The sequence below is a fragment of the Sporothrix schenckii genome, assembly GCF_000961545.1.
Source record: "Sporothrix schenckii 1099-18 chromosome Unknown Cont47, whole genome shotgun sequence".
Classification (NCBI taxonomy): Eukaryota; Fungi; Ascomycota; class Sordariomycetes; order Ophiostomatales; family Ophiostomataceae; genus Sporothrix; species Sporothrix schenckii.
Genome location: NW_015971148.1, coordinates 3,937,797 through 3,962,401, shown reverse-complemented (window position 1 = coordinate 3,962,401; position 24,605 = coordinate 3,937,797). Strand labels below are relative to the sequence as shown.

The 24,605-nt window shown below is 53.1% G+C and overlaps 7 protein-coding genes and 1 non-coding gene across 8 annotated transcripts; 4 read left to right on the top strand and 4 right to left on the bottom strand.

Moving 5' to 3' along the window:
* Positions 1-394: 394 nt before the first annotated feature.
* Positions 395-749, top strand: SPSK_04679 (37S ribosomal protein Mrp10, mitochondrial; the record flags this gene model as incomplete). Its single annotated transcript, XM_016731479.1, has 2 exons — positions 395-503; positions 571-749. The coding sequence occupies 2 exons, from the start codon at positions 395-397 to the stop codon at positions 747-749; spliced, it is 288 nt and encodes a 95-aa protein (XP_016585801.1).
* Positions 750-1,213: 464 nt separating this feature from the next.
* SPSK_11282 lies at positions 1,214-1,285 on the top strand. The gene has a single exon. It is a non-coding gene; the product is annotated as a tRNA-Arg (tRNA).
* A 234-nt stretch (positions 1,286-1,519) lies between these two features.
* Positions 1,520-2,392, bottom strand: SPSK_04488 (uncharacterized protein; the record flags this gene model as incomplete). The annotated part of the gene is made up of 1 exon (XM_016731293.1): positions 1,520-2,392. One exon carries the CDS (start codon positions 2,390-2,392, stop codon positions 1,520-1,522), a length of 873 nt encoding a protein of 290 aa, XP_016585800.1.
* Positions 2,393-2,408: 16 nt separating this feature from the next.
* On the bottom strand, positions 2,409-3,488 carry SPSK_04408 (uncharacterized protein; the record flags this gene model as incomplete). Its single annotated transcript, XM_016731215.1, has 2 exons — positions 2,409-3,290; positions 3,417-3,488. 2 exons carry the CDS (start codon positions 3,486-3,488, stop codon positions 2,409-2,411), a joined length of 954 nt encoding a protein of 317 aa, XP_016585799.1.
* Positions 3,489-4,736: 1,248 nt separating this feature from the next.
* On the bottom strand, positions 4,737-5,222 carry SPSK_04618 (uncharacterized protein; the record flags this gene model as incomplete). The annotated part of the gene is made up of 2 exons (XM_016731419.1): positions 4,737-5,053; positions 5,135-5,222. The coding sequence occupies 2 exons, from the start codon at positions 5,220-5,222 to the stop codon at positions 4,737-4,739; spliced, it is 405 nt and encodes a 134-aa protein (XP_016585798.1).
* Positions 5,223-14,746: 9,524 nt separating this feature from the next.
* On the top strand, positions 14,747-16,786 carry SPSK_04077 (uncharacterized protein; the record flags this gene model as incomplete). The annotated part of the gene is made up of 1 exon (XM_016730888.1): positions 14,747-16,786. One exon carries the CDS (start codon positions 14,747-14,749, stop codon positions 16,784-16,786), a length of 2,040 nt encoding a protein of 679 aa, XP_016585797.1.
* A 606-nt stretch (positions 16,787-17,392) lies between these two features.
* On the bottom strand, positions 17,393-19,021 carry SPSK_04209 (bifunctional polynucleotide phosphatase/kinase; the record flags this gene model as incomplete). The annotated part of the gene is made up of 2 exons (XM_016731020.1): positions 17,393-17,765; positions 17,850-19,021. The coding sequence occupies 2 exons, from the start codon at positions 19,019-19,021 to the stop codon at positions 17,393-17,395; spliced, it is 1,545 nt and encodes a 514-aa protein (XP_016585796.1).
* A 1,812-nt stretch (positions 19,022-20,833) lies between these two features.
* On the top strand, positions 20,834-22,584 carry SPSK_04161 (MFS multidrug transporter; the record flags this gene model as incomplete). Its single annotated transcript, XM_016730972.1, has 3 exons — positions 20,834-21,947; positions 22,017-22,033; positions 22,108-22,584. The coding sequence occupies 3 exons, from the start codon at positions 20,834-20,836 to the stop codon at positions 22,582-22,584; spliced, it is 1,608 nt and encodes a 535-aa protein (XP_016585795.1).
* Between the last annotated feature and the right edge of the window lie 2,021 nt (positions 22,585-24,605).

Sequence of the window (24,605 nt, the reverse complement as noted above, 5' to 3'; positions counted from 1 at the left end):
ATTGGGCAACTGACGATTGGGGCCAGGATTTCTCGTTTGTTTACATATCGACCACCAGCCAATCAGAGGCGGGGTATGCAGTTGCCGGACGTTTAGGGGACTAACGCGTTGGACCCACCAAATTTTGTAGTCCATTTTCCGAGGCGCTGCTGTTCTTATCGTCACGTGTTGATAGTAGCTCTTCTGGACTGGCGGGAAACCAGAGCGCAATTTTCGCACTCGTGCCCATTGGATCACCAGTTTGCGATTCTGCGACGAAAGTGACGACGCCAACGACGACGACACGAAGACACGACGACACGGTGACACGGCGACAAGACAATACAGCACCGCGTCGTCCTCCCCACCACACAAACACCCTCCTCTCCCTCTCGCTCCACAACTCGTCTCAAACATGGTCCCCAAACCCCCCAAGTTGCCACCAATGGAGGTGCTGCGCGTCAAGGACCCGGTGGTTAACAAGGGCACTGACCCGTGCATTGTGGCCATGTCCTCTGTTCTGGGTTGGTTCCTCTCCTTCCTCTCCTTTCTCTCTCTCGTCGAGTGACTCACTAACTAAAGGATAAAAAGCATGCTGGGCGTCGGTCGGATACAACGCAGCGGGCTGCGCAGCCGTCGAGGCAACACTACGGCAATGCGTCGACTCTCGGGTGCCACAGAAGGAAAGGAAATCCAGCATCAACTTCCACCTGGGTCGGTTCCAACGGAGACTGGAAGGTCGGATCTACCACAAGGGGTCGAAGGATTAAGCGGCTTCGGCGTCGACAATGGGACGAAGGGAACAACGGGAGAAGGACGGCAGTGGCCCGCAACCTTTCTTTTGCCTCGACCCGCATATCGAGGCCGCGAGACGTCTTTACACTTCGGATCGCACAGACGACTTTCTCCGCTGTGCATTCGATGTTGGGACATGTGGACATGTGCGATATTAAAAGGCCGGGGGCTGTCAGACAATTTGGGAGGAGACGCTGCAAGGATTTACTAAAGAAGAGCCAGAATGGAGTGGCATTGTACATTATATCATGACGGGCGTTTTATATTTGCCTTTTGGACAACAAGTCAACATTACTTTGTATGGGTATTGGACAAGGAAATGGTATACAGCCAAGTGAGGTAGAACGGTTAGTTATTGTGGAGGGATTTTAGATACCTTTTTTCGCAGCACGGGACTTGCATTCAAAAGCAACTTCTTCGGATCGAATTGTTCATAGCAGGTCCAGTGGCCAAATGGCAAGGCGCTTGGCTACGAACCAAGAGATTGCAGGTTCGATCCCTGCCTGGATCGGGTTTTTTTTTTTTTTTCAAAAAAATATAAATTGTCCTTGATGTCAATCTCTTTTATTCATCATTACTTTTAGTACTTCTTCGGTATCCTAACTTTCGGCTGCTTTCTTGTTATTCTTTCTCGTATTATTTTCTATTAGCACACTTTAGTATTCCCGTGCAAAACCATTGTTGTAATTTTCCTTTTGCCCTCAACATCAACAGCCACTCAGTCACAGGACCGCCGCCAAACAATCTACGATGAATCCGCATCGTCGAATACCGCCGAGTCGGCAGCACCTTCTATGTTGGCAGCTGTATCGCTCAGTTCTTCTTCAGTCCCCATCGACTCTTGGTCATCCTCCTCCGCCTGCTCCAAAGGATCGCCGAGCCTTTGCATATTGAAAGCGTTTCGTTCGAGGACTTCGAGCTGACAGAGAGACCTGGGATCGATGATCTCGTTGCAGAGCTTCAGGCGCCGCAAAAAGGATACCACGCACGCTTGGTTACCAGCATCCAATTGCGAATCGACCTCGCAAGCATTGATTTCCAGTTTCCTCGTTCTTGATCGGTAGTGGTTATTTGCTGCGGCTTCCCACAAATCAAAGCACGCTGTGTTGATGGCCGGTCTCGGATTGTAGGATGCCAGCATGGTGATGCTGGATGTGCAGGGCGTCGCTTCGTAGCGGAAGATGTATGGTTCCTCCATGTTCCACAATTCCATGATCCGCAGCCGGGGCATCTGGACTGCCATGCGCCCAGCCGCCATCAGGGCGACGGTGGTCTCTTTGTGCTCCTCGGAGAGGCCCGGCTCCCACAAGGCAACCTTGACTAGGGCCGGGTAGAAATACGGCCCCTTGTAGAGATCCGCCCAGCATTGCTCGGGGCATTGATTTTTTGCCGTCAAGAACATTTCCGTCGCGGTGACGGGTCTTGTCAGGGCCAAGACTTTGAGATGCCGCGTCGCCCGCACAAATTTGCCAAGAAAATGGTTGCCCCGAAGCACCTCCTGTCTAGCGGTGACTATGTCGTCCTCGGGCCGTCCTCGCAATATGGTCGGCTCGTAGTAAATGCGAAGCGACCGGAGTGACTTGATCATCGGCGACTCGTCCAGGCTGATACCGGCCATGATCCCTAGACACGCACTAGTCAGCTTCTGCCTTGTACTCTGTCATTTGTAGCATGCTCTGCACCCAACCTTTCAAATCGAGGCATCTCCACTGCTCGATGCGAATGTCTTTGAGGTTCGGCAGCTTCGTGAGAATCATGGCCGTCAAGAACGTGTGGCTGATGACACGGTGGAACCGGAGGCTGACTGTGAGGCCACGCACAATGGGGATCGAGGGCGTATGTGTTGTATGAAAGGCGTGCCACTGCCACTCCCGCCCAAGTCGACCGAAGCCATCCTTGGAGATGCCTGCCATGCGGCGGGTGGGCAGAGGATCATTGACACTGTAAGAGACGTCCTGTGGCACTCCACTGTGTGGCAGTAATGGAATGTCGCAATTGGGTCGATGATGAGTCTCTTCTCCTCTTCCATAGCGGTAGTATTCGTTCAAGCGAAAATTTGAAACCCTATGAAAAGTGTCACCGGAGCTGGCAGCACTCAACTCCAAAAGCAGCTTCGCATTCTCCTCGGGTCCATCCCATTTTGCCAGTACCGCAAACAGCCCCATAATTTGGTCCTCGAACCGGAGGTTGTCGATCCGGATGGTATTGCTGGGTTCTTCCTTGTTGAACTCGTCGATGCGGTATGGCAGGAGCCGGCAGTGGAAGTGCAAGTGCATCAAGTAGTTAAGGCGAGCGTGTTTTGGTGAACCAGGCTCGCCGACCACGCAGTTGGCAAAGTCGTCCAACTCGTCGCCGTAGACCATGAGCGTGCTGAATGTCACAGGCTCAAACATTCGCTGCCATTGGCGATTCACAGCGGCATATGTCGACAGGATGTGTGGCGTAGGGCGGTCCGAGCTGGCTCTATTCCATTGGAACTCACGGCGCGCCTCGTCCGCGGCCAGCAACAGAGAACCCTAAATTTTTCTCCGGACAAGGTATGGGAGACCATCCCAGTCCAAAGCTGGAGCTGGAGCCGGTATGAAGCGAGGGCGTCTGGCGTCATCGTCCTGCGGAGGATCATTATGGTTTGCATATTGTACGGTTTGGTCCTGGTTCGCGGAAACCTGATATTGATCTCGCTCGGCCACGTCTAGGTCCATTGCAGAGTTCATGACGGGCGCTGCTCGAGATGGCCGAACGGCGGTGATTTGGATGAAACGGGCAGATCGGGTATCAGAGGAGCTTCGGGACGGCCGAAGGATACAATCGACAAAAGTGCGGCGACCGAGTATCTTATGGGCTGAATGGAGTGTTCGCGGGCTTCCAGTAACCCGTGGAAAGATTTGTTGTATAAAAAGTCGATGCCTGCATGCGTGTTGTAAAGTATGATGCGTGAAGAATAAAGCAATTATAGGAATAATCTCCAAATGGTGGCGTGACAACGTATTGGTTGACAGCGACAATGGCAAACAAACAGTATTGTCATCTGGATGCACATAACGTAGATAGCTGGCAAGACGCACGGCACGTGAAGCTACGACGCAGGGCAGGTACGATGTGTTGTCGAGGCACTCGTAGTATACATGTGGACAGGAAAGAGCTCACTCATCTGTCGTAAATGACAACACCCGACTAGAAAAGGTGTAGACGGCAGGTGCGAACCATATCGAGGAGGCTATATCGAGGAGGCTACGACAAAGCACGAGCACTGAATAGCAAAATTGGAATGAACTAAGTTTTGCTGTACGAGAGGAGTACGTAATATAAGTACATTTGGCAAAAAGGCAACACGCCTATGAACTGCCTGAGAATGACCAAAAGCCAGCAATAGGACGAGCATCAACGACTGAGGTGTCGATGCGGAGCAGTGCGCAAAAGCAATAGAAAGGAAACAGCGGCGGACGACATGAGCGAAATGCGCAAGAGTACATTGCGACCGTGAAAACTCGGTTTCACATGCGGCTGCGCATGCTTCGCGTGTCATGACCTCTTAGTCTTCGCGCCCGGTTTCTTCCTACACCTTGCATCTGCACGGGACCCGCTCCACCAATGATTGGGCATTGTCCGCCCTAACGTCAATGCACATGCTTTTTTCAGATGTCTCCTGCCAGTATCCAAATCGACGTCTCAACGTCTTGCCATGTCCGCCCTGCCCGGCTGGTGCCCGTGTCGTGTCCGCAAAAGGGTGTATTTGCAAAAAGGGGGTGCAATGCAAAACTGAGGCAACAAATGTGCTTGCAAGCAATGACAAAAGAAAAAGAAACGGAACAAAAACAAATGCGAAAATCATGCCAAACGAGAAGAATAGAAGCCGCCCAATATGGTCGTCACCAGGCCCATGTCCAAGGTCTTTTGTCGCTTTTTTTTCTGCTGTAGCCTGTACAGTTTTATTAATGTAGCTTCGGGGACCTCAGGCAGCCTCAAGCAAAGAACGCAGCTCCGCCGGTCTCCACAGCCTCGATCTCGGCCACAGAGATTGGGGTCCTCCGGAAGCGGGCAGGCAGGTCGTTGCGGTCAAAAAACTCGCCCTTGCCGGGTTGGACAGCACCGAGCTCGCGGCCCGAGGTGCCGCCGATGCCGCGCTCGCCGGCATTCCGAACGGTCTTTCGCAGCGGGCCGAACTGCTGGGCATGGTCGCGGTAGGAGCTGAACGAGGTGTGGGTGCCCGAGGTGAAGTCGGCGGGCAGAGAGTCGCTGGGGCTCGCTGGGTGCGGCTGGGGAGTATGGTCGATGGAGGCTTTACGACATGTTAGTTAGCAGGACGAAGCGGCATCCGGACAGGAGTCAAAAGAAAGCAAAGAAACAAAACAATACATACCAGGTACTGATCTCTTGCCAATGAACTTGATCAGCGGAGCGCGCTCGGCGTGCGCAGCAACCTGGCGAAGGACCCGTGTAGCAAACATGGCGTCTTTGTGTTTGTGACGGAGGAAGAGAGCGAGTTTGGCGTGGGTTTGCGTGTGCGTGTGGTGGGGGCTTCAGGGTACGGCGATTCTCGTCGAGAAGCCGCCTGTCAAGCACGTCAGTTGGAGTGAACAGACGTGGAGAGCGACAACGGCGGCCGGGCGCGTTATGTCGTGAAGTTGTGTAAGGTTGAAAGCTGTGTGCAAGCTTGCCGCAATGCTTCGGGAAAGAATGGTTCGCGAATTATCGGCGATAGCCTTTTTTTTCGGGTTGTGTCGTGTCTGGTTGGCTGGGGCTTAACGGCTTAATGTGGGCACGTCCCTTTTTTAATATTTTGGAGTGCGGTTCGACACAGTTGGCGATTGTGAGGCTGAGAACTGGAATTTTGGCAGTGAAAGTGAAGAGGAAGATGCGTTTGGGTCTGGAGAGGAGTCAGAGAGTAAAGATATAGTCAATTATGAGGTGGTGTTGAGAGAAGGAGGGAAACAGCAACCGGTAGGAACCGCGGGAGGAGGCAGGAACCATGGGGGTGCCATCTGCCTACTCAGCTACTATTTTACAGAAGATTTGCAGAGGCAGAGGCAGAAACAGAGGAGAGACGTATGGACTCTGCAGAGCCTAAGAAAGTTGGAGTGGGCCGGACAGCCGGGGTTTGGGACGCTCTGTCGCTCTTTTTTTTTCTCTTTGTGTCTCGGAGTGCTCTCTTGGACGCCGACTGTATTTCCAATCGCCCGGTCGCTTCTGCGGCCGACAAAGAAAGTTGCAGGAGTTAGAGGAGTTAGGGGAGTTACAGTAGGCTACAAGGGCTTCCCCCGCCCCCTCTTTAGTGGCATCAGATCGCGCGATCCCACCTCCGAACCGAAAGCTGCTCCGACGTTCGCTCAGCGTGTGTGAGCTTTTGGCGCGTGTTTCGGTGATTTTCAGTCTTAATACGTGGACTAGGTGCCTACTTTGAGGACACTAAATAGGACGCAGAAAATACGCCATTGCGCCATATGCTTAAAAGCATGTGTGCCCGTACCCTCCCAAGTCAACAACCATAAAACTCCGGCCTACCGACGACATGGCCTGAAAGCTCCTTCTGAACTTGCATGAGGAAGTCGCAACCCACAAATTACTCATTAGGCTGTGAGGCCATCCGGTCCAGCAATGGCGCACGCCAAAAGTTCCAATAGGCCAAAATAAACGGCGTCCGCCGTCCGACAGCGCCGCGCGTTCCAGGCAGGAACCCCGTCTTTACACAATTTCATTCGCACCTGCCGCCAACTTTTTATTATCAATCGCAATGACCAGTAGCTCCTGCAGCCAATAAAAATCACAGATGCACGCATTTTGTCGATAGAGATAAGCTTGCAGGAAGGACCACAGCCAAGACGTAAGGAAAGCAGAGCAGCGTCGGTCCTCAGACTGTTCCTTCCCTCCACGCTAGTCGGCGCTCCCCGCACTCTCCAGCCATTTTGAATTTATCGCCGATGTTCTTCATGACCAGTCGTTCTTTCCACTTCCCCGTCAGTTGTTGTACCGCTCCTCCATCTTGGAGACTCGCTTCACCTCGCTCGATTCTGTCGATGCACTTCAACAGACTTGAACGTTTCTCCACAATGCCGATATGCATGCCCCTCTTCGTCGTACTACCATGTAGGGCTTTGAGCAGGGGCCATTGTGCTTCCCCAGACACGAAAGATTGCAGCCCTAAATCGATCATTGTACGACGTCCCAATAGATCCCTTATCTTGAAATGGCATCATCACTACTCTGATCTGACCATAACCCTGAACTGCGCTTCCCGACCTTGGAGAATTGGTTTTGTCCGGCGGTTCTTGAAGCATCCTGCACGTGCAACAAATGGGCAGGCCATCTTAACATCATGCCATACTTGAAGCCACCACTTCACTGGTTTCAGGCCGGAGGCTGAACTGGCCGGGCCTTGGGCAAAATGAGGGCAAAATGAGGGCAAAATAAGGGAGCATCGCGGCTCCTCCAGAGACAAGGCGAAGCGCAGGTACTAGACGGTGAGGGTCAAGAGTGCCCAAAGCTTTTCTAAAGACAAGTTGACAAAGGTACTATGTTGTAATTACCCCGTACAATGTCAGTTGAGACGGAGCCTGACGAACGTTGCAAACGTTGCCCGCCCACAGAGGCGTCGATCGCGTCCCAATGCAGCTTAGCAACGAGTGGAGCGAATGAAGCTACAAGGTATCGCGAATCCGGGGAGGTGCCAGGGCTCACCTTTGACCAGCTCATCTGTCTTGTCCGTGGTATCGCATTACCCCGGTCCTGTTTTGTTTTTCGCTTGTACAGTCTTCCCAACAAACAGCGCCGCATACAGTCGGTGTGTCGGTGTGAGGCAGTTCCAACGTGGCAATTGGAAGGCCACAAATTTGTCTCTCAATCCGAGTTCACCGCAACTTTTCGGCTGTCAGTGCCTTGGCCATGACCGTGCAGTGACAAATGCAATTGGGAATAGCAAAGAAGCATTCCCAACAGTTGAGCTCCTGGTCCAAATCCGTAGATGATCGTCTCTAGGACTCTCGCGCAACGCGCTTCTCTACGACGTGCGGCCTGCGACACGTGTCGTACTTGTAAGACATTCAACCGTATCTCTTTCACGTCCCGTCTACGTCGCATTACATTAACCAACGAGGAATACATGCCTATGGACGTCGACGAGCTCGTTGAAATATTCCATCCATAGGTCTTTGCGCTTCGTCATAGTCCGTCTCTTGACCAAATGTCATCGCCATCTCAACCTCTCATGTCGCGGAAGTGTTCCTCCAGCAACACACGCGCAAGTAATTGATATTACTGTACCATCCACGCCATGTCTCAGTCGTTCGAGGTAATTCGTTTGTAACTGTGCTCTTGGACATCGGCTGTCTCTTGCAAACAGAAAAGCGCATGTGCCGTACTGTTGCGTAGCATGTGTCACGGCATCACATTTGCGGTGGCCGTATGATCCATCAGGGATGGGTGAGGATACAAATACAGACTATGTAACTCATATAAGCTCTCCACCTGGTGATGCAATTGTCCTCTGACTTGGTGCCTCGTCTCTGTTTTGTAAGTAGTAGGATTAGCATCACACAGAATAACGACCTGGTTATACAGCAAGTACCCGATGGGTGTCTTTTATTTACTCTTTTGACTCCTGTACACTCATTTTACATGCTATAATTGTCCTCGTTTGATTTTCTTTGGTTGTATCTCCCTTGGTTTCATTCTTTTATAGCATATGCTTATGTAGATATATATTTGACACTTACATCTTCACTTACATCTTCACTTACATCTTCACTTACATCTCCTCTCATTTCGGATGTCAAACTCTTATTCTTATTCTTATTATTTTTTTCAGGCAGAGAATCTACGAAAACACACTGCAAGAGCTGGTACAGGATAGTCATGACGCGCAGTTGGTTAAAGGACACCAGTTCGTGGTCTTCGTGAATCTATCAACGGCAACGTCGACCTACAACACTTTGCAGTGTCCTCTCTTCCGGTTATTTAATTTACATTGATATTGTTACCAACGTGCACACGAAAACGTGAAGTCATCTGTGTTCTTTCCCTCCGTCCGCTTTTGTATTGCAACATGAGCGACGCGGGGCTTTTATTCGACCTGTATCACACTACAAATTTCCTCTTGCATGTTGCCCAATACTGCCAGTAAACAGTCTTCCAAGCACAGTGCCTGGCACATGACTGTAGGATGCGTCAATAGTACATCGGTAGACAACCCCCACGTTTGCGGGCGAGTAAACTTCTACTATTCCGTTGACCCCCTCATTTTTATGCAGCACGGCCTTCCTGTATTACCATACACGTTTTTTTGTGCTTGTCTGCCGGCTCTTCTATTCGAGCTTATGTCGCAAGATTACTTGACATCTAGATGTGGTTGGTTAATTTTCCATGGAATGCGACAAGAACGAAGAACGTACCATGCATCATAATGGCCAGCAACACAAAAGGGACGAACACAGGGGCATGCCCACATAAGCTAGCTACGACGAAGCTAATGCAAGGTACAAACAGACAGCCCGAGACAGCTGGCACGTTCTCGTCGTATCAAAAAATAAAATAAAATAATGACCTCGGCCACTCGCATCGTGTACTCACGGCTTACTGGACAATGACAAAAAACGACCGTTGGCAATAGCATAAAATCACGCATCACAAGACTTCTGCCAAGTATGCGTTGTGCCATTCATACCCCGCGCGATGTATCCTGCTCGGGGAATGCGCAGATGAATGCAAGGGTAAGAAAACGAAAAGAATTACACAGTCTGGCATGCGTCCTTACTTTTTCTAGCCGTCAAATACTGGGATTGTCCAGACAGCTCACCGGCCGCTGCCGTTGAGGAATGGACCTTGAAAGGAAACCAACGACTGTTTTTCACTCCCATCGTCTTTTTATATGACATGCATTCGTATAAAGTGCGACAAGAAACAGTTGGCAATCAAAGTCTCCGTTGGCATGTGACCTTGGAAGGGCTCCAAGGATTCCAGAGTACGTCAATTCTTTTCCACAGCTGGTCCGTTCTACGACGTACTTGTTCATTGTCTATATTGCCCTCATTTATCGACTCGGAAGCAAGGATCGCACGAGCCGAGAGGACGATTCTCAGAAAAAAAACGTGTCACCAGCCGAAATCCAATTTACGCTGTGCTTCTGGGTCGAGTGCATTCACGTGGATAATATATGAGCGGCACGCCATTCTCATATTAATTTTGTCGGTTAAATTCCATTATCTGGGGCTGGTGATATATTGCGATCATTGCTGTGGCCTTACATCTCGTCTCTTCAACTCAAAATTTTCAGTTGTGCGCAGAGACCGTATGGATACATGGGCATACTGCTGCGAAAGGAAGTAGCACATGTCATGTACCTCTGGCAGGAGAACGATGAGTGTCTGTCTTCACCAGACAATAGTAAGATATAATTTGTACGGACAGTCTAGTATTCTGTGACGATGGACGGTTATCTTCTGTAGGTGTTCTTTGCACTCTTGTGGGTCGGACAAAACAAATTTTGGGTGCCTCCCGCCACTAGACTCGGTTGTTTTCTTTCTTTAGATGGGCTTAATTGCCTGTAATTTTCTTCTTCGGCTTCAAAGGTTGTTATTGACTGTGTCAGGGAGCTGCGGAATGATGTTGTTCAGTTCGTAGTGGTAATATGATGGATATATTTTGCTGGTATTCGTCAGTGTAAAAACAGCTTCTGGTCTATTGTGTTGCCACGGACGAAAAAAACAACGAAAAAAAGACGAAAATAGGGCCAAAAGGAATGGCAAAATATCGTATTTGTAAAACCAAAGGTACTTTATGTCATGCGTGATATTGGTGCACGACAAAGTCACTGTTAAGAGTTTTCGCCTCCTCTGGTTGCCTTTTTGCTTCGATTTTTTTTATCCCGTTTATTTCTTCTTTTTTTCTCCCCAGTCCCGCGTCTCCACCAGTTAAAAACGGGTCCATTTGTTTAACATGCACCAATAAAACATTGTCTTTCCCGTTTACATCTTTGCCTAGTACAACTGTAGATGACTCTGTATTCATTAACGAGTACGTATTTCAAGAGACGGAGTACTCCGTATGAGCTGTCTGTCGTATTCTGGACACTAAATTCCACGGGCTCCTACTTCCCTAGAAAGGCGGCTATTTTTTACGACTGGTGATTCTACTACTGGTTACTTCGTTGTTTGCAACTGCGTGCGCTAGGGCTTACGAGCGTGTGTGTCTCCCTCCTCGTGTCTGAGGCACACCTCTGCCTTGTGCGGCCCTCCCCGCCCGCAAGGGATGTCCAAGCCACAAGCCACATTTTGCGCCTTGTTGTTCTTTCTGCAGTCGAGTTCTTGAGTTTTGGGATCTTTCGCTCTTGCTCCGCGCTCAATTGTTCTTCTCTTAAACAGCTAATATAAGTCTACCGCCTATTGATGCCCAACTGTAAAAAAAATGGCTTGTCCCTGTCCATTGTTCCTCTTCAACGACCGGCCAGCTTCGCTGCCACCTTGTTGGAACTCGCCCATGCAGGCCTAGATCGGAGCCATGCCCTGATCAGGTCCTTGCAGGCAGCCACTTACGTCGGCAACGGCTTCCGACAGGGCCAGGACACAGCAGCACAGGTACGCAGGGGTTGCAGAAGGGCCTAGTCCATGGTCACCAGGTACACACACAAAAAAAGCACACTGAACGACCTGAAAATCCTGACAATCCTGAAAAGCATCCTGAGATGGAGGGTAGGCCCCAATGTTTCTTTGAAGGTCCGTGGGCGCGTTCGCTCCTCTTCATGTAAGGTACGGGCATGCTCTTCATCGGCACTGCAGCCACAAGCATGCAGGCCCATGGGTCTTCACACACCGCGACTCTCCCAAACGTCATTTACAATTTGTATTTTACTCTCATGGGAGGATTTCTGACTGTACTGTGCAAGGTGCGTTGTTTTTAGAGAGGCTTTTTTTGGCGTCTCCTTCCCAGCCACAATGCTCCGTGCGCCATCCTTCTTTCCTTGCATCCTGGTTCCTTCATCGTTCCTTGCTCCTTCCGTCCCCGCGTCCACAATTCCCGTCTGGGAAGGAGGTTCAACAGCGAGTAATACATCGTACGGAAGGACCACCCCTAAAAGCAAAGGGAGAGGGGTAGCAACCAAAGTACGAAGTATGCAGTACAAACATACTTCCCTTGCACCTAAAAAGGCATTTCGTCGTATGACGCTGTGTACTTCTGTGCACACGGCTGGCCAGGCCGCCCGTGTCGAGCCAGACCCGGTTGTCAAAGGCGGAACCTGACAAAAAAAAGGGTGCTCCAGTTTTTATTCTCTTCCGGGCAACTACAACCAATGCAAAGGTGGGGCGACCACGAGGCGCGGGCGGGTGAGCGCTGTCCGTAGTAAAGAACCATAAGAGGAAACCAGTGACCGCAAGCGCAGGCAAGTGCAAAGGCGAAAGCTACAGGCATGTGCAAAGACAGTGAAAAGTGTGCTAAAAGGTGAACAAGCGGCGGGCGTCTAACTGTTGTGAGGTAAACCACGTCCATTTGCGGTATAGCGCGTGACTTGGCCAGATACAAAAGAAAAAGAGGGAACGACTGCAAGAGAACCTCAAAGAAGCATAACACGTAGAAAGCCACCTCCCACAGTCGACTGTTTACCCGCTAGCAGGGTTTTTTTAGGGCGTTTTTTCTGAACATGAGCCGTCATCCCGGCCCTGACCCTGGTCCGCCGACAACTGAAGGATGCCACCCGCCAGTCAGGTTCCAAGGGCCATGTTTTTTGTTTGTAATACGGCCCACAGCCGGCCGTCTGCCGTCCGCCACTTCTCGACAGTCGGTCTGCCTCTCGTCATCTTCCTTCCCATGGCGCTCATCCCAAGCCTCTGGACCCCGTTGATTCCCACCTGGGCGGCGTGTGGCTATTCTTCCCCGATGGAGCGCCCCATGCCCTTGCGGTCAGCAGCAGTGAGAGGTTTTCTTCTTCTTTGCCGCCTTCTGCTTTTTGCCTACCGTCGTTTTTGCGCGTACGTTGTATTGTCTTTTGCGTGCGTCGTCGTGGCCCTTGCCTCTTTGGGCATGTTTTCTTGTCTTCCCGCGGTGGCTCTTTCCTCACAGCCTCCCTCGGTTTCTTTCCTGCCTATTTCGCCTGTCCATGCATCACGTAGCTGGCTTGTACTTTGTACCTTCCCTCTCGTTTTCTCTTCTTGTGGCCACTGCTGTTCTCTCGTTTCTCTATTTTACCCTCCTTGTTCCCCTTCTTCCGCCAGCTCCGGTCCCACGCCGGTTTGTTTTGGTTGACGATCTCCAGCACAAGGTCCCCATAAAAATACACCGGAGACAAACAGTCGCCGGCACCAGAACGGTCAAAGGAAGGTCTGGACTGGCCCTGTCGCCATATTTGGTTATGTGTGGCCATTGGACTGGAAAGCTCTTTCCGTGTCTATCTGTTTGCCATGTGTGTTTTGTATACCTCTTTCCTCTTTTGTTGACTCTGACCAATTGCGCTTAGCTTTTACTTCTTTCCAAATCCACCCATTTTCTCTCCCCCTCCTCTTCCTCTCTCTTCTCTTTTACTTTGTACTTTTTTTTCTCTCCAACATCATCGTCCACAGCCAGTCGTTGCTGTCACACCTCATCACCCGCATCCCCCCATCCTCCCATCAGCATCCTGCAGGACAACCGCTGGCCAGTCATCGTGGGCACCCAATCTCGACTCGCTTGCCCGCCTTTTGTGGCTCACGTGGGGCGCAAAAAGCACAAACAAGCAACACAGCTCCTGGCAGTCGCCCACAGAGTCTTTACAGCAAACACTGCCAACAACCCCCACGCATTGCTACCGGTCGCCGCCGACAAACAAGAGACGACTCGAGCCAGAACACCAACCGAAACCCGCTGCAACACCTGGCTGCTTTTTGTGGCTTGTGCGCTTCAACGGGTCGTCAGAGAAGGTCTGACCTGCATCCGCCCATCATTCCGGTCTCTCGCCCTGGCCAACGCAGCAAATGCATACGACCCTCAGTTCGTCACGCGCGCTTCGAATTCAAATGGGCCTGAAGCGAGTAGCCAAGCAATCGACGACTCAATAAAAGGAGAAGAGCAAAAGACAGACGAAGAAAAAAAAAAGAAAGAAAAACAGAGCAGCAACGTACATAGAGGGCAAGCAAGTATAGCGGCTGCCCGACGACTTACACGTGGTCTGGCATCATTCCAAAGACTCCAAGTCACTTTTTTGGCTCGCTTTCCTACCCTGGACGTTTCTGGCGAACCACGTATCAAAACGTATCAAACGCTGGAGGAGACCGCCTCATCAAACGAACGAACCCAATCCCATATCCCGTTGCGACGTATCCGCTTTGCATTCCCTTTACGCTGCCGCCCTCGACGACTCATCGCTCGACGACAACGGAACGCCTCTTTCAACGGTTTGATGTTTGTGGCTGTCTTGAACCACCCCCCCGCAAACGGCCCGCTGCCATCGCAACTTTCTATAAGACGCAGGCACCGTACGAACTCTGGGGTTGGTAGTGTCTTTTCTTCGTTGCTTTGCGCGCACGTCTTTCTTTGCTGCCTTAGACTGCTTTCCACTTGTTCCTTTGGTTTCCATTTCTCGTTCAAGACGACCTTGGCTATTTTGCCGGCTGCACCATCAACAACCACCAAACAACCAACAATCAACAAACCAGCTTAACACTGAAAGACCAAACCCCGCGTCTCGGGCAATTTTCTATTGCTTTATGAACCGCCTCTTTATATTGACTCTTATTTGACCGCTGTATTGACGGGTGGTATATTGGTCTTGTTGGGTTTGGGGGCCAAGCCCGTTATTGTTCGGTCTACGACTCATTGACGTTTCCCCTGCCGTGGTTGTTCATCCAACGCCTCGGGCGCAGCTACTTGCCTGCTACGAGGCAATACAAATAAAACACCACCACCCTCACGACCCATCACACCAACTGCAGAAAATAGTCAACAAACACACGCGACCTCTTTACTCACACAACGCGCACACGCAGCAGCCGACGCTGCTTGTTGCTGCTCTATCATGCCGGCCAAGCTCAAACCCCTGGTTCTCCCCCAGCTGGTGGAGGGGCGCAAACGTCTGGAAGATGGACAGTATGCAACCGCGGAGATGGTCGACGGCGGTATAACTGCCAAAGCCAGCGCCAACAACACCAACAACGCCAACGGTGGCCTGTTCCTTGTCGACAACGCGTCCATGTCGGACATCACCTCGCCTGCCACGCCCACCTTCTCACACCGCAGCGGTGGCCTCGGCCACCTGCGCTACTCAAGCTCGACTTCGTCGCTCGATCTGCCACTATCGATTCCGTCACCCTCCGTCTCTGAATGTCCCGCGTCACCGAACCCTGCCACGGGCCTTGCTGCTGTTGTCGCTGCGGCTAGTGCGGCGACTCTGGCTGGGAGCCCCCCCGTGAAGCGGCCGCTGCCGGGCGTGAAAGAGGAGCATCTGTTGGAGCGTGTTGCCGAGGAGCACGAGTATGGCGATAGCTTCACATTATCTCACCGCACTTCGCATCTCTACCGCTGCTTGTGTGACGAGCCCTGTTCACATGGCCGTGACGACATTTCCTATGACCAGCAAGACTTCATCTACGACCTCGGCTTTGTCAGTGACTCAGAGGCCGCCGCCAACGAGCCCTCTGTTCAGCGACACCGCCACCGTGCCAGCAGCACCGCTTCGGTCATGTCGCGTGCATCCAATGCAACACACGACTCGGCCTTTTCCGGTCTCACCCTCCGCTTCGGCTCGCACATCCACGCACTGTCCCGGTGGCGCAGCAAGTCGCATACTGCCCGGCACAACTACGCGAATCTCATGGCCGCTCCGGCTTCTGAACCGTCGCTGTCTCGCCAACCCTCTAGTCGGTCGTCTTCTCTGTCGGCCGGCCAGCCGGCCCCGGTCCTCGACCCAGCGCCAATCCTAACTCCTGCTCTTTCTTCCTACTACGGTAGCACAGAGAGCATCGAGCACTTTCCGACCTCCAGCGGAGCACACGAGGAGCCGGAGGACGATTCTCTGTCGAGCCTCGAGCGCGACCGCACCAAGGCCGCCACGCCTTTGCTGCCACCGTTAATGACCGAGAGCAGTGCCATACAGCGCCAGCAACCTGTTTCGCCCCTGCCGCCTCCGTCGCTGCAGACCTCGCCACTTCAGTCGCCCGCCGTCGCGTCTTCCGTGACCTCGCCTGCCGGCGTCGATGGTCTTTCCAGTTTTCCCATTACCAGCCCTGTTGCGGACGCAGGCATCCCGGCCATGTCCTTGTCGCCGCTATCGCCAACAGCGCCTACAGGCCTCGGGATCAGTGTTGCAGCCACAGCCCCCACGTCTCCGGCCGAAGTAATGCAGCCTCCGCCTCTGCGCCGCCAATTCTCCACGGCCTCGTTCTACGTACCCTTTGGTGCGAGCAACGTACATAATGCGTCAGCCTCGGCGGTTACACCAGCGACGTCTGCGCCGATCTCAGTCCCGGTGTCTGTTGCGCAGGAGCCACACGACAAGTGGTGCGATCGTCTGGGTCACGCTAACTACACGATCCTACCCAAGCCGTACCACTTGGCTGAGGACGACACGACCGACACCCAGGCCTTGCATGCGCTGTGCGAGGACTGGGCGCAGGCGCGCATCAACTACGCCAAGCACCTTGTGCGCACGGGCGAGCACTACGGCACGACGTCCAACACATACATGCTGACCGAGGCCAAGTGGGCGGAGACGGAGCGTGAGTGGCAGCGCGCCCACCAGGCTGCGACAGTGCATATTACCAATGTCCTGACACGCGCTGGCAGCGATGCCCGCGAGTGCGCAGCGACGCCCGGCATGCTACCGCCTGTTCAGCACCACGACGTGTCGTGCGTGATCCCACAGATCCTGGACAACGCGGAGGGCAAGTTCCCCGGACTCGGCGACGAGGACATTGTTGGCCCCATGGATCGCGTGGAGTACATGGAGCGCAGCGACGGTGTGCCCGGCTTTCCGGGTCCCTCAGGCACGCACGGCGAGAAGCACGCTATGTCGCGGTTTTTGCGCGGTCTGGCTGACCGTGTCCGTCACCGCAAATAATGACACTATGACCCTTACTCGATATCGTCGTTTTCGGCGAGAATGTTTAATAATGACGACAAACCCGAAACTTATACCACAAAATCCAACACGACACAGACGCGAAGGAAAAAAAAATCATGAAAACACACGACTAAACGGTGACGCAGCGGAGGTAATGAATTTGTCACGCGATTGGAGGACAAAAACGAACGAGAAAGAGAGAAGGAGACAGTAGTACGGAGTCGTTGACTGGCCTGCATTTTGGATATGCAAATGGCCCAGGCCCGGCTCTGTTGTCATGAGACCACGCCTCGCGGCAGACCTTTCTTCTGAACAGAAAAAAGGTTGTTGTTTTTTCTGCCCAAGATACCCATTTTTATATAGTATCCCCCCGACATTCCTTTATGAGTAGATAGATTTTTTTTTGTTTCAGTTTTTCCTTTGTATATATTCATACACCATACCCATCACATATAAAGCCGGCGCAGGCAGTGTGTCTTCTTAGAAAAAAGATCTTATGCCACTTTTCTCAAAAAAAAATATCAAAATTATTTTAAACATATTTTTTTTTTTCTCGTGTCATTTGCCACTCTCAGCACAATACTTCGTATGCCCTGGATCTGTCTACAACCAATATTTCCCCCACATGGCATACTCAGCCGCGGTCCCGCGGAAGGCAAAGGCCACTTGGGTAATGTCGGCAAACCCTTCTGCCGGTTTGGGCTCCCGGAAGCGCGAGAAGAAGCCGTTGAACGCGATGCGAGGCAGCGCCTCCCGGTTGTCTGGGTTCAGCGCCTTGTTGAGCGCGCGCACCGCGTCGTTGTGCTCGCACGTGGCCGGGCTGGTCGTGAACCACACGCACCGAACGGCCACGCCGGCCTTCTTGGCGAGGTCGACCCAGAGCGCACGTGTCGCCGGATCCGGGTTGGTGTTGTCGACGACGACAGAGGCGCCGCCCTGAAGATGAGCCGCCGCAGCCTTGAGGCACTTTTCTTTTCTGGGGCAGAGGGTGTTGTGTGTTAGACAAGACGGTTTACCAAGGAGACAACATGGTCCCGGGTGCGGGCGGAAGCGGACCTACGTTTTGAGGGTATCCTGGTTGACGCGCTCGTAGCCGAGCGGCGCCAGGTGTGTGCGGAAAAAGGTGCTCTTGCCGGCTCCGGGTGGGCCGCAGAAGACGACCAGTTCTGGGGCGGTGCCCTTGACAAAGGGGCCTGCCGCTGTTGTGGTCGTGGCCGTTGTTGGACTCGGATCCTCGAATGGGTGGTCGTCCAGGTCAAACGTCCGCGTAAACGGCCGCGGCGCCTCGCCCAAAAAGTACTCTTCGGGCGTCTCGAAGCGCACGCCCACGTTGGCGGCCAGGTTGCGGTCGCTGCAGCTGAAGTCTTTGGGGACACTTTTGCCATTGCGCACGGTGGCCGGACGGCCGGCGGCGTCGCCCACAAAGAAGCTGTTGTCAATGTCGATCGTCTTTGCGTCCTGCGTCTGGTCCGCGCCGGCGCCCACCTTGTCCTGTTTGTCCTCGGTGGCGCTCGCGGACTTGTCGCTTTCGTGGCGCGCCATGCGACTCCCCAAGTCTTGTACCATCTCCTCCCACATGCCTGTTCTCGGCTTGCGGAACCGGTCTTTCCCCGTCGCCGCAAACAGCGTCACCGGCAGACCCAGGTCCGTCAGCACCAGCGCACACTTTTTCTTGAAGTCGGCCACCCTGTCTTGTGTATCGTTCTTCTTCTTCTTCGCATCCTTTTTGGGATCCGGGTGCAAGGCCAGGCCGCCCTGGTTGGTAAAGATGATGACCTGGAACCCGTCGTCGTGCAGCGCCCGCAGCCGCTCCGGCACCCGCCGGTCCCACCAGGTCCAGTCGCCCGCGCCCTCGGCGTGCTTCTTGCCCGAGGCGGTCGTGATCAGGGTGGAGTCGAGGTCGAATGCAGCGACTTTGATCGGCGCGATGATAGGCTGTCGTCGTGCCCCGCCCCCGAACGTGGCCACCAGCAGACTGGTGGGCTGGCCCTCGGCCGGAGCCCGCTCCTCCCACGTCACCTGGCTCGGCGGGGGTTTCGGCGGCTTCGGTTTCTGGGAGGCGGGCGTGAAGAAGTTGGCGACGACAGTCTTGGAGACGGAGGCCTGGGTCTTGCGCTTTGTGGGGGGTGGAGAGATGGCTGGGTCGTGGGCGTTGCTGTTGGCGCCGGTGGCCACCAAACTGCCACGGTCGGCAATCTTGCGCTTGGCGGGCGCCGCGGCGGGCGAGGGCATCTTGGAGATGTGTGATTGAGAATGGACGGTGGAGAGGAGCAGCCGTTGCGGAGAAGAGAAAACGATGCGAGCGGCTCGTCGGATGCCGCAATGTAGCATTTACTTGGGGAGCGGAGGAGACGCGGGCCCTTTTGTCGAGGCCGTTTCGAGCATTTATAGTCGTTAGTCATAAGTCATCGAGCAGGCAGAAGCTGGTTGGCCATCGCCGTCGTGATTGGATGTTGTTTTTTTCTGTCTTTTCTATTTCTTTTCGTTCGCTTTTTGCTATCGATGTCGGACAGCGTGTCGCACTTGCCTTTCTGCGACGCGCCCTAGGCACCAGAAAACCATTAAACAGGCGCTGTTAAAAGCGGGGCGCAACGCGTGACCCAGTGACATCTGAAGGTCGAGCTTACTGAGCCTGGCCATTGGGGAAGGAGGCATCGAAACAGCCTTGCGTCTTGTTTTGAATACAAACAAAACGTTTTATACACAACGTATTCACAACTGCAAGGCGGAAGTGCCGCTGTCCGTCGCGGCATGGTGACAGCATAGTCACCTTGTCTTTCCTCGGCTGCCGAGCAGTCGACCGGTGGCTACAGTCGAAATCCTTGGAGCACATATTTTTCGCAATCATGCTGCGAAGATTCGCAGAGTCGCGTCTCATTCTTGACAACTCTCGACGTTAGGTCCTCACTTCTGTCCATCAGATATGCTGGACAAAGACACGGGGACGCTTCTCTGGCCCTCAGAAGGTGCAGTCTCCTGGCACACTTCTAGGCCATGTGTCCAGTGTTCGGCCGAGCTCTACCGGAGATGTGCATCCTCTGTCAAGGCGATCTTAGATGCAATATGCAATGGGACAAGTCAAACCGACGGCGCAAGGACACCAGAAGCACGCATATGAAAAGCGAGTCAGTGGTTTGAGGGAGAGTCGAAGCCATTACGACAGTGTCGTCGAGCAAGCACGGTTATGCCAGAAGCGCCGCCAGAGCAAAACCAATGGGACCTGTACAAAACACAGTCATGAGAACAAACGGATACTTAACCACGACATGGGTTGCATTTCCGTCCCTGCCTCCACATCTGGGGTGTAACTACTGACCACTTGCCGTAGCGGTGGTACGGGGCTGGGGTATTTATGGCCCGGGCGGCCCCACACTCGAAGACCAAGAGTATGCCGCGCTACGCTTCTCATCATCCGGGGCGTCTGCCACTAGACCCGACTCGGTCAATGGGCGGCCACGACGACCGCTTATATACTATGCGTGGCTACTCGGCACGGCAGAGGGAGTGGAGGGAGTGGGAGTGGAGGCAAGACGACCAAGAAAAGAAGAAAAGAAAGGAACGGAAAAAATACTCTACTACGTCGATATGAAGATTGTTGGTGCTGGCAGAGCAGCTGAGCAGTGGGACTGTGAGTGACGGTGACTGTTCCGTTTCTTTCCTTCAGTCTTTTACCGTCTTTTGTCTTTCTTTTGTCTTTCTTTCTTGTTTTATTTCGTTTATCACCTTCGAACCACATCGACCCGGTCAGTTAAGTTCAAACTGGATATTCTCTAGATCCATTCACTTCACTTACATTGTCGTCTCAGACTCTCAGGTTCGACAGAGTGGACGCCTGATATCTCGAAATAAACATCAAGACGACCGCACACAGGGGTGCACGTTGTCGCCATGTGGTTCTTACGGAAGAAAACAGAGGCAGACTCGTCACCATTACCAGCAAACACAAAAAGGGAAACACGACCAGACGCAAGAAGTATGCTCCAATGCACAAAACATGCTAGCGACATCGACCCGGACATCGACCTTGAAAAACAAAACGAAGCAATGCCCCGCCACTCCCTCGCTCGCGCCGAAAAACGTGCGTTGTCCGTCCTGGCGTCTGCCGAAAACGATGGGCGCCAGCTCGACAATGACGACGCTATGGCTATGGCCGCCCTCGAGGACTACAACCGGAACCGCAGCGGCTCGGACGGCTCGGACGGCACCGTCACGGCCACGGAAGGCATCACCGCCGAACCCCTGGCGCTGATGGACCCCGACCACGGCCTCGTCGGCTGGGACTCGCTCGACGACCCGGCCAACCCGCGCAACTTCTCCGCTTGGAAAAAATACTACATCATGACCATGATGGGCATCATCTCGACCCTCAGCCCGCTGGCCTCTTCCATGGTCGCCCCCGGCATCGCTGCAACCATGGCCGAGCTGCACGAGTCCTCGGAGATTGTCGGCTCCTTCATGGTCACCATCTATGTCCTTGGCTACGCCATTGGCCCGCTGTTCTTGGGTCCTCTGAGCGAAGTGTACGGCCGCTACCCTGTCGTCATTCTAGCCACCTGGTTCTTCAACGCCTGGCTGCTCGGTGGCGCCCTCGCGCCCTCGATGCCCGCCCTCATTGTCATGCGACTGTTTGCCGGCATCGGCGGCTCGGCCGTCATGACCATTGCGCCGGCCATGGTGGCGGACCTGTTCCCCGTCGAGAAGCGCGCCTTCACCATGTCCCTCATCACCATGGCCCAGAGCGTCGGCCCTGCCATCGGCCCCATCTGCGGCGGCTTTATCGTCGAGTACCTCAACTGGCGCTGGACCTACTGGCTGCTGTTGATTGTCACCGGCGCCACCAATGCCGGCCTTACTCTGTATATGCCCGAGACGTACGCGCCCCGCGTCCTTCAGAAAAAGGCGGCCCGCATGCGCAAGTCCTCGGGCCGGGCCGACCTCTACCCTCTGCTCAACCGCAAGACGAGTACGCGTGACGTCCTGCTGCGCAGCATCATCCGCCCTATCAAGTTGCTGACGCGCTCGGCCATTGCATCACTGCTGTCCTTTTACATTGCCACCATGTACGGCATGTTGTACCTCATGTTTACCACCATCCCGGCCGTCTTTGGCGATTTGTACGGCTGGAACGTCTCCATCGCCGGTCTCGCCTATGCTCCGTGTACGTTCTCCAAAGACCCAGCAGAATAACCATATTACAATCATAAGAGTGCTGACAGAACCCCAACAGTCGGCATCGGCATGATTGTAAGTACCTCGTCGTTTCGGCATATTGCCCTGTCACCCCTTCCCACCCCCTCCACCCCCAACTAACAGCTTAGCTTGGCCTCGCTCTCATCATGGCCACAAACGACCGCACCATTGCCAAGCTCACAAAACAAAACAATGGCGTCTACGAACCCGAAATGCGCCTGCCCCATTGCGTCTACTACGCCGCCTGCGTCCCCATTTCCTTGTTCTGGTACGGCTGGTCCATCCAGGAACGAGTCCACTGGTCCTGTCCCGTCATCAGCCTCTTGTTCTTTGGTATTGGTATCATTGGCATCTTTATCCCCGTCGTCACCTATTTGGTCGACGCCTTCACGCCCTTTGCCGCCTCGGCCGTCGCCGCCAACCGGACCGCAATGTCTATTATGGGCGCGTTTCTGCCTCTCGCCGGCGCGCCCCTCTATGCCGCCCTCGACTACGGCGTCGGCAACACTGTGCTGGCCGTCATTGCACTGGTGATGACGCCCTTGCCCGTTGTTTTCTACAAGTACGGTGCCACCACCCGGCGGCGGTGGCCGGTGGAGTTGTAAAAACGGCTAATGCTACAGCCCTCTCGCGTCGTGATATACCGCTTCCTCCTAATGTTGCCCCATATTCGTTACTCACGTACATACACACGTAATACAGCATATAGCATTGCATGGTAGAAATAGATGATAGTAGATTGATTACCACAAAAAGTTCATTTCTAATACTGCCAAGTCGCTAAAGGCAGACTAAGAACCTACCTTTTGGGTGATTTTGGAAACAGACAAGAGCACAAAGTAGACCATAGCCACTTGCTACAGTATTTGCTACGCAAAAAAAGGAAGAGACAGCTTTTTCAGTCTCATGTCAACTTGACAGTGGGTTTCGTTTGGGTATGGGATGAGACGTGGTAAATTGCGTTCGTGCTGTTGGGAGACGAACACGCCCCAAAGCGTTTGTCTTACCTGGTCCTCCCCGAAGAGGCGAGGATGCATATCAACCTGTCTTGTTAGTGTAACCAATAATATACGGAAAATGGCAAAAAAAAGAAAAGGGAGGTGTGCATTAGTGTCACAGCGGGTCTCTGCCGGTTTGTGTGACTATTCTTTGTCAGAGGCGATCGCAACGAGTACCCGTGATTGTGTGCTGTAGGCTGCAAGCTTGAGAGGTGTCTGCCAAACGTCGGCGTATAATCGACAACAAATTCACATGTTTCGCCCGTGGTGATAAACAAAAAATATATAAAAGTAGTGACGTGCATCCGCGCGGCCGCGTACGTTCGGAAGTTTATTGGCCGATCCTCACGGCATGGATTGCTGCTGTGCAGGAGCGACAAAAGGTACTTATTTGCTTCGCTTTTTTGGCGTCTGCCGTTTGCCGTTTGCCGTCTACTATGTGCCGTCTGTCATGCATCCATTTTCACAGGCGCGGGGCATGTTGGCTGTGTGTGTTGCGGCTGTATGACAGCTCGTCGGCATGAGGGGCAATGTTGGTTAAAAGTGCGACCAATTGTGACAAACGGGAGAGAACCAACAGGAGCGGCAGAGACAAAACGAGGCTTGCTGGCCACGCCTATGGGTGACACCGGGCGAAAGAAGAGAGAATGAGGATAAGACGATGGGGTGAAAGGGTGGCCCAGAGCCGGCTGTATTGATCTTCACGATGCGGAGGTTTCTGAATCACGACAACGGGCGTTTGTTTGGGATTCTAGAAACTGGCGGTGAGAAGGAGAACCAGAAAAAAATGAACCAAAAAAATGACGTTTATGGCGTGTTATTGTGGGCGATGAAAAGAGTTGGTTTTCCGCAATTTATTGTTTGGCGGCTACGTGCAGGGCGGATTGGGTGGCACAGGTGCGTTTGATTTTGAAAGATTAAGTGAGCCACAGGTGACAGGCAAAAGTGCCTTGGCGACGAGAACGAAAACGACGACTGTGCACTGTGCAAACAGTCTTGACGGACGGAGGGCATATCGAATGGCAATTGGAAATAGAGAAGCTCAATGCGGCGAGCCATTAGGCGAGAAACTGTACACATATTCGGATATTCGTACACATATTCGTACAGTCAAGGGCCATAAAAGACGCGACCAGTGACATGGGGCCGGAAAAGTGCGACGAGGCGGGATAGGGGAGGGGGTTAGAATGTCAAAGGACAGCGAGCGAAAACCAAAACTGGGGGAAGGCGGCAAGCAACGAGAGGCCAGGAAGGTGGTTGGGCTGGGATGCGCGGGAAGAAGCTCTTAAAGAATATTCGCCGAACGCGTGGTTGAACTGGGGCGAGGTACTGGCATTCCATGGGACGAGGTTGAAAATTGATGGAACGACGACTAGGATATAAAAAAAGAACAAAAGCTGCCTTGCTGACATTTGCTGATCCTTGCCGCTGCGGTTTTGCGGTTCTGCGTTTCTGTCTTTCTGTGTGCTGCTCTGATCGGTGCTGCGTTTGTTGATTTTGCTGCTCTGACGTTTGCTTCTTGAATTACTGCTGCTGCTTTCTTTGTCCGCCGTACTATCTGCTTTCATGTCGAAAAGAAATATCGCCCCTTTTATTGCGGATGCCATGGTCCGCTGATCGTGACTTTG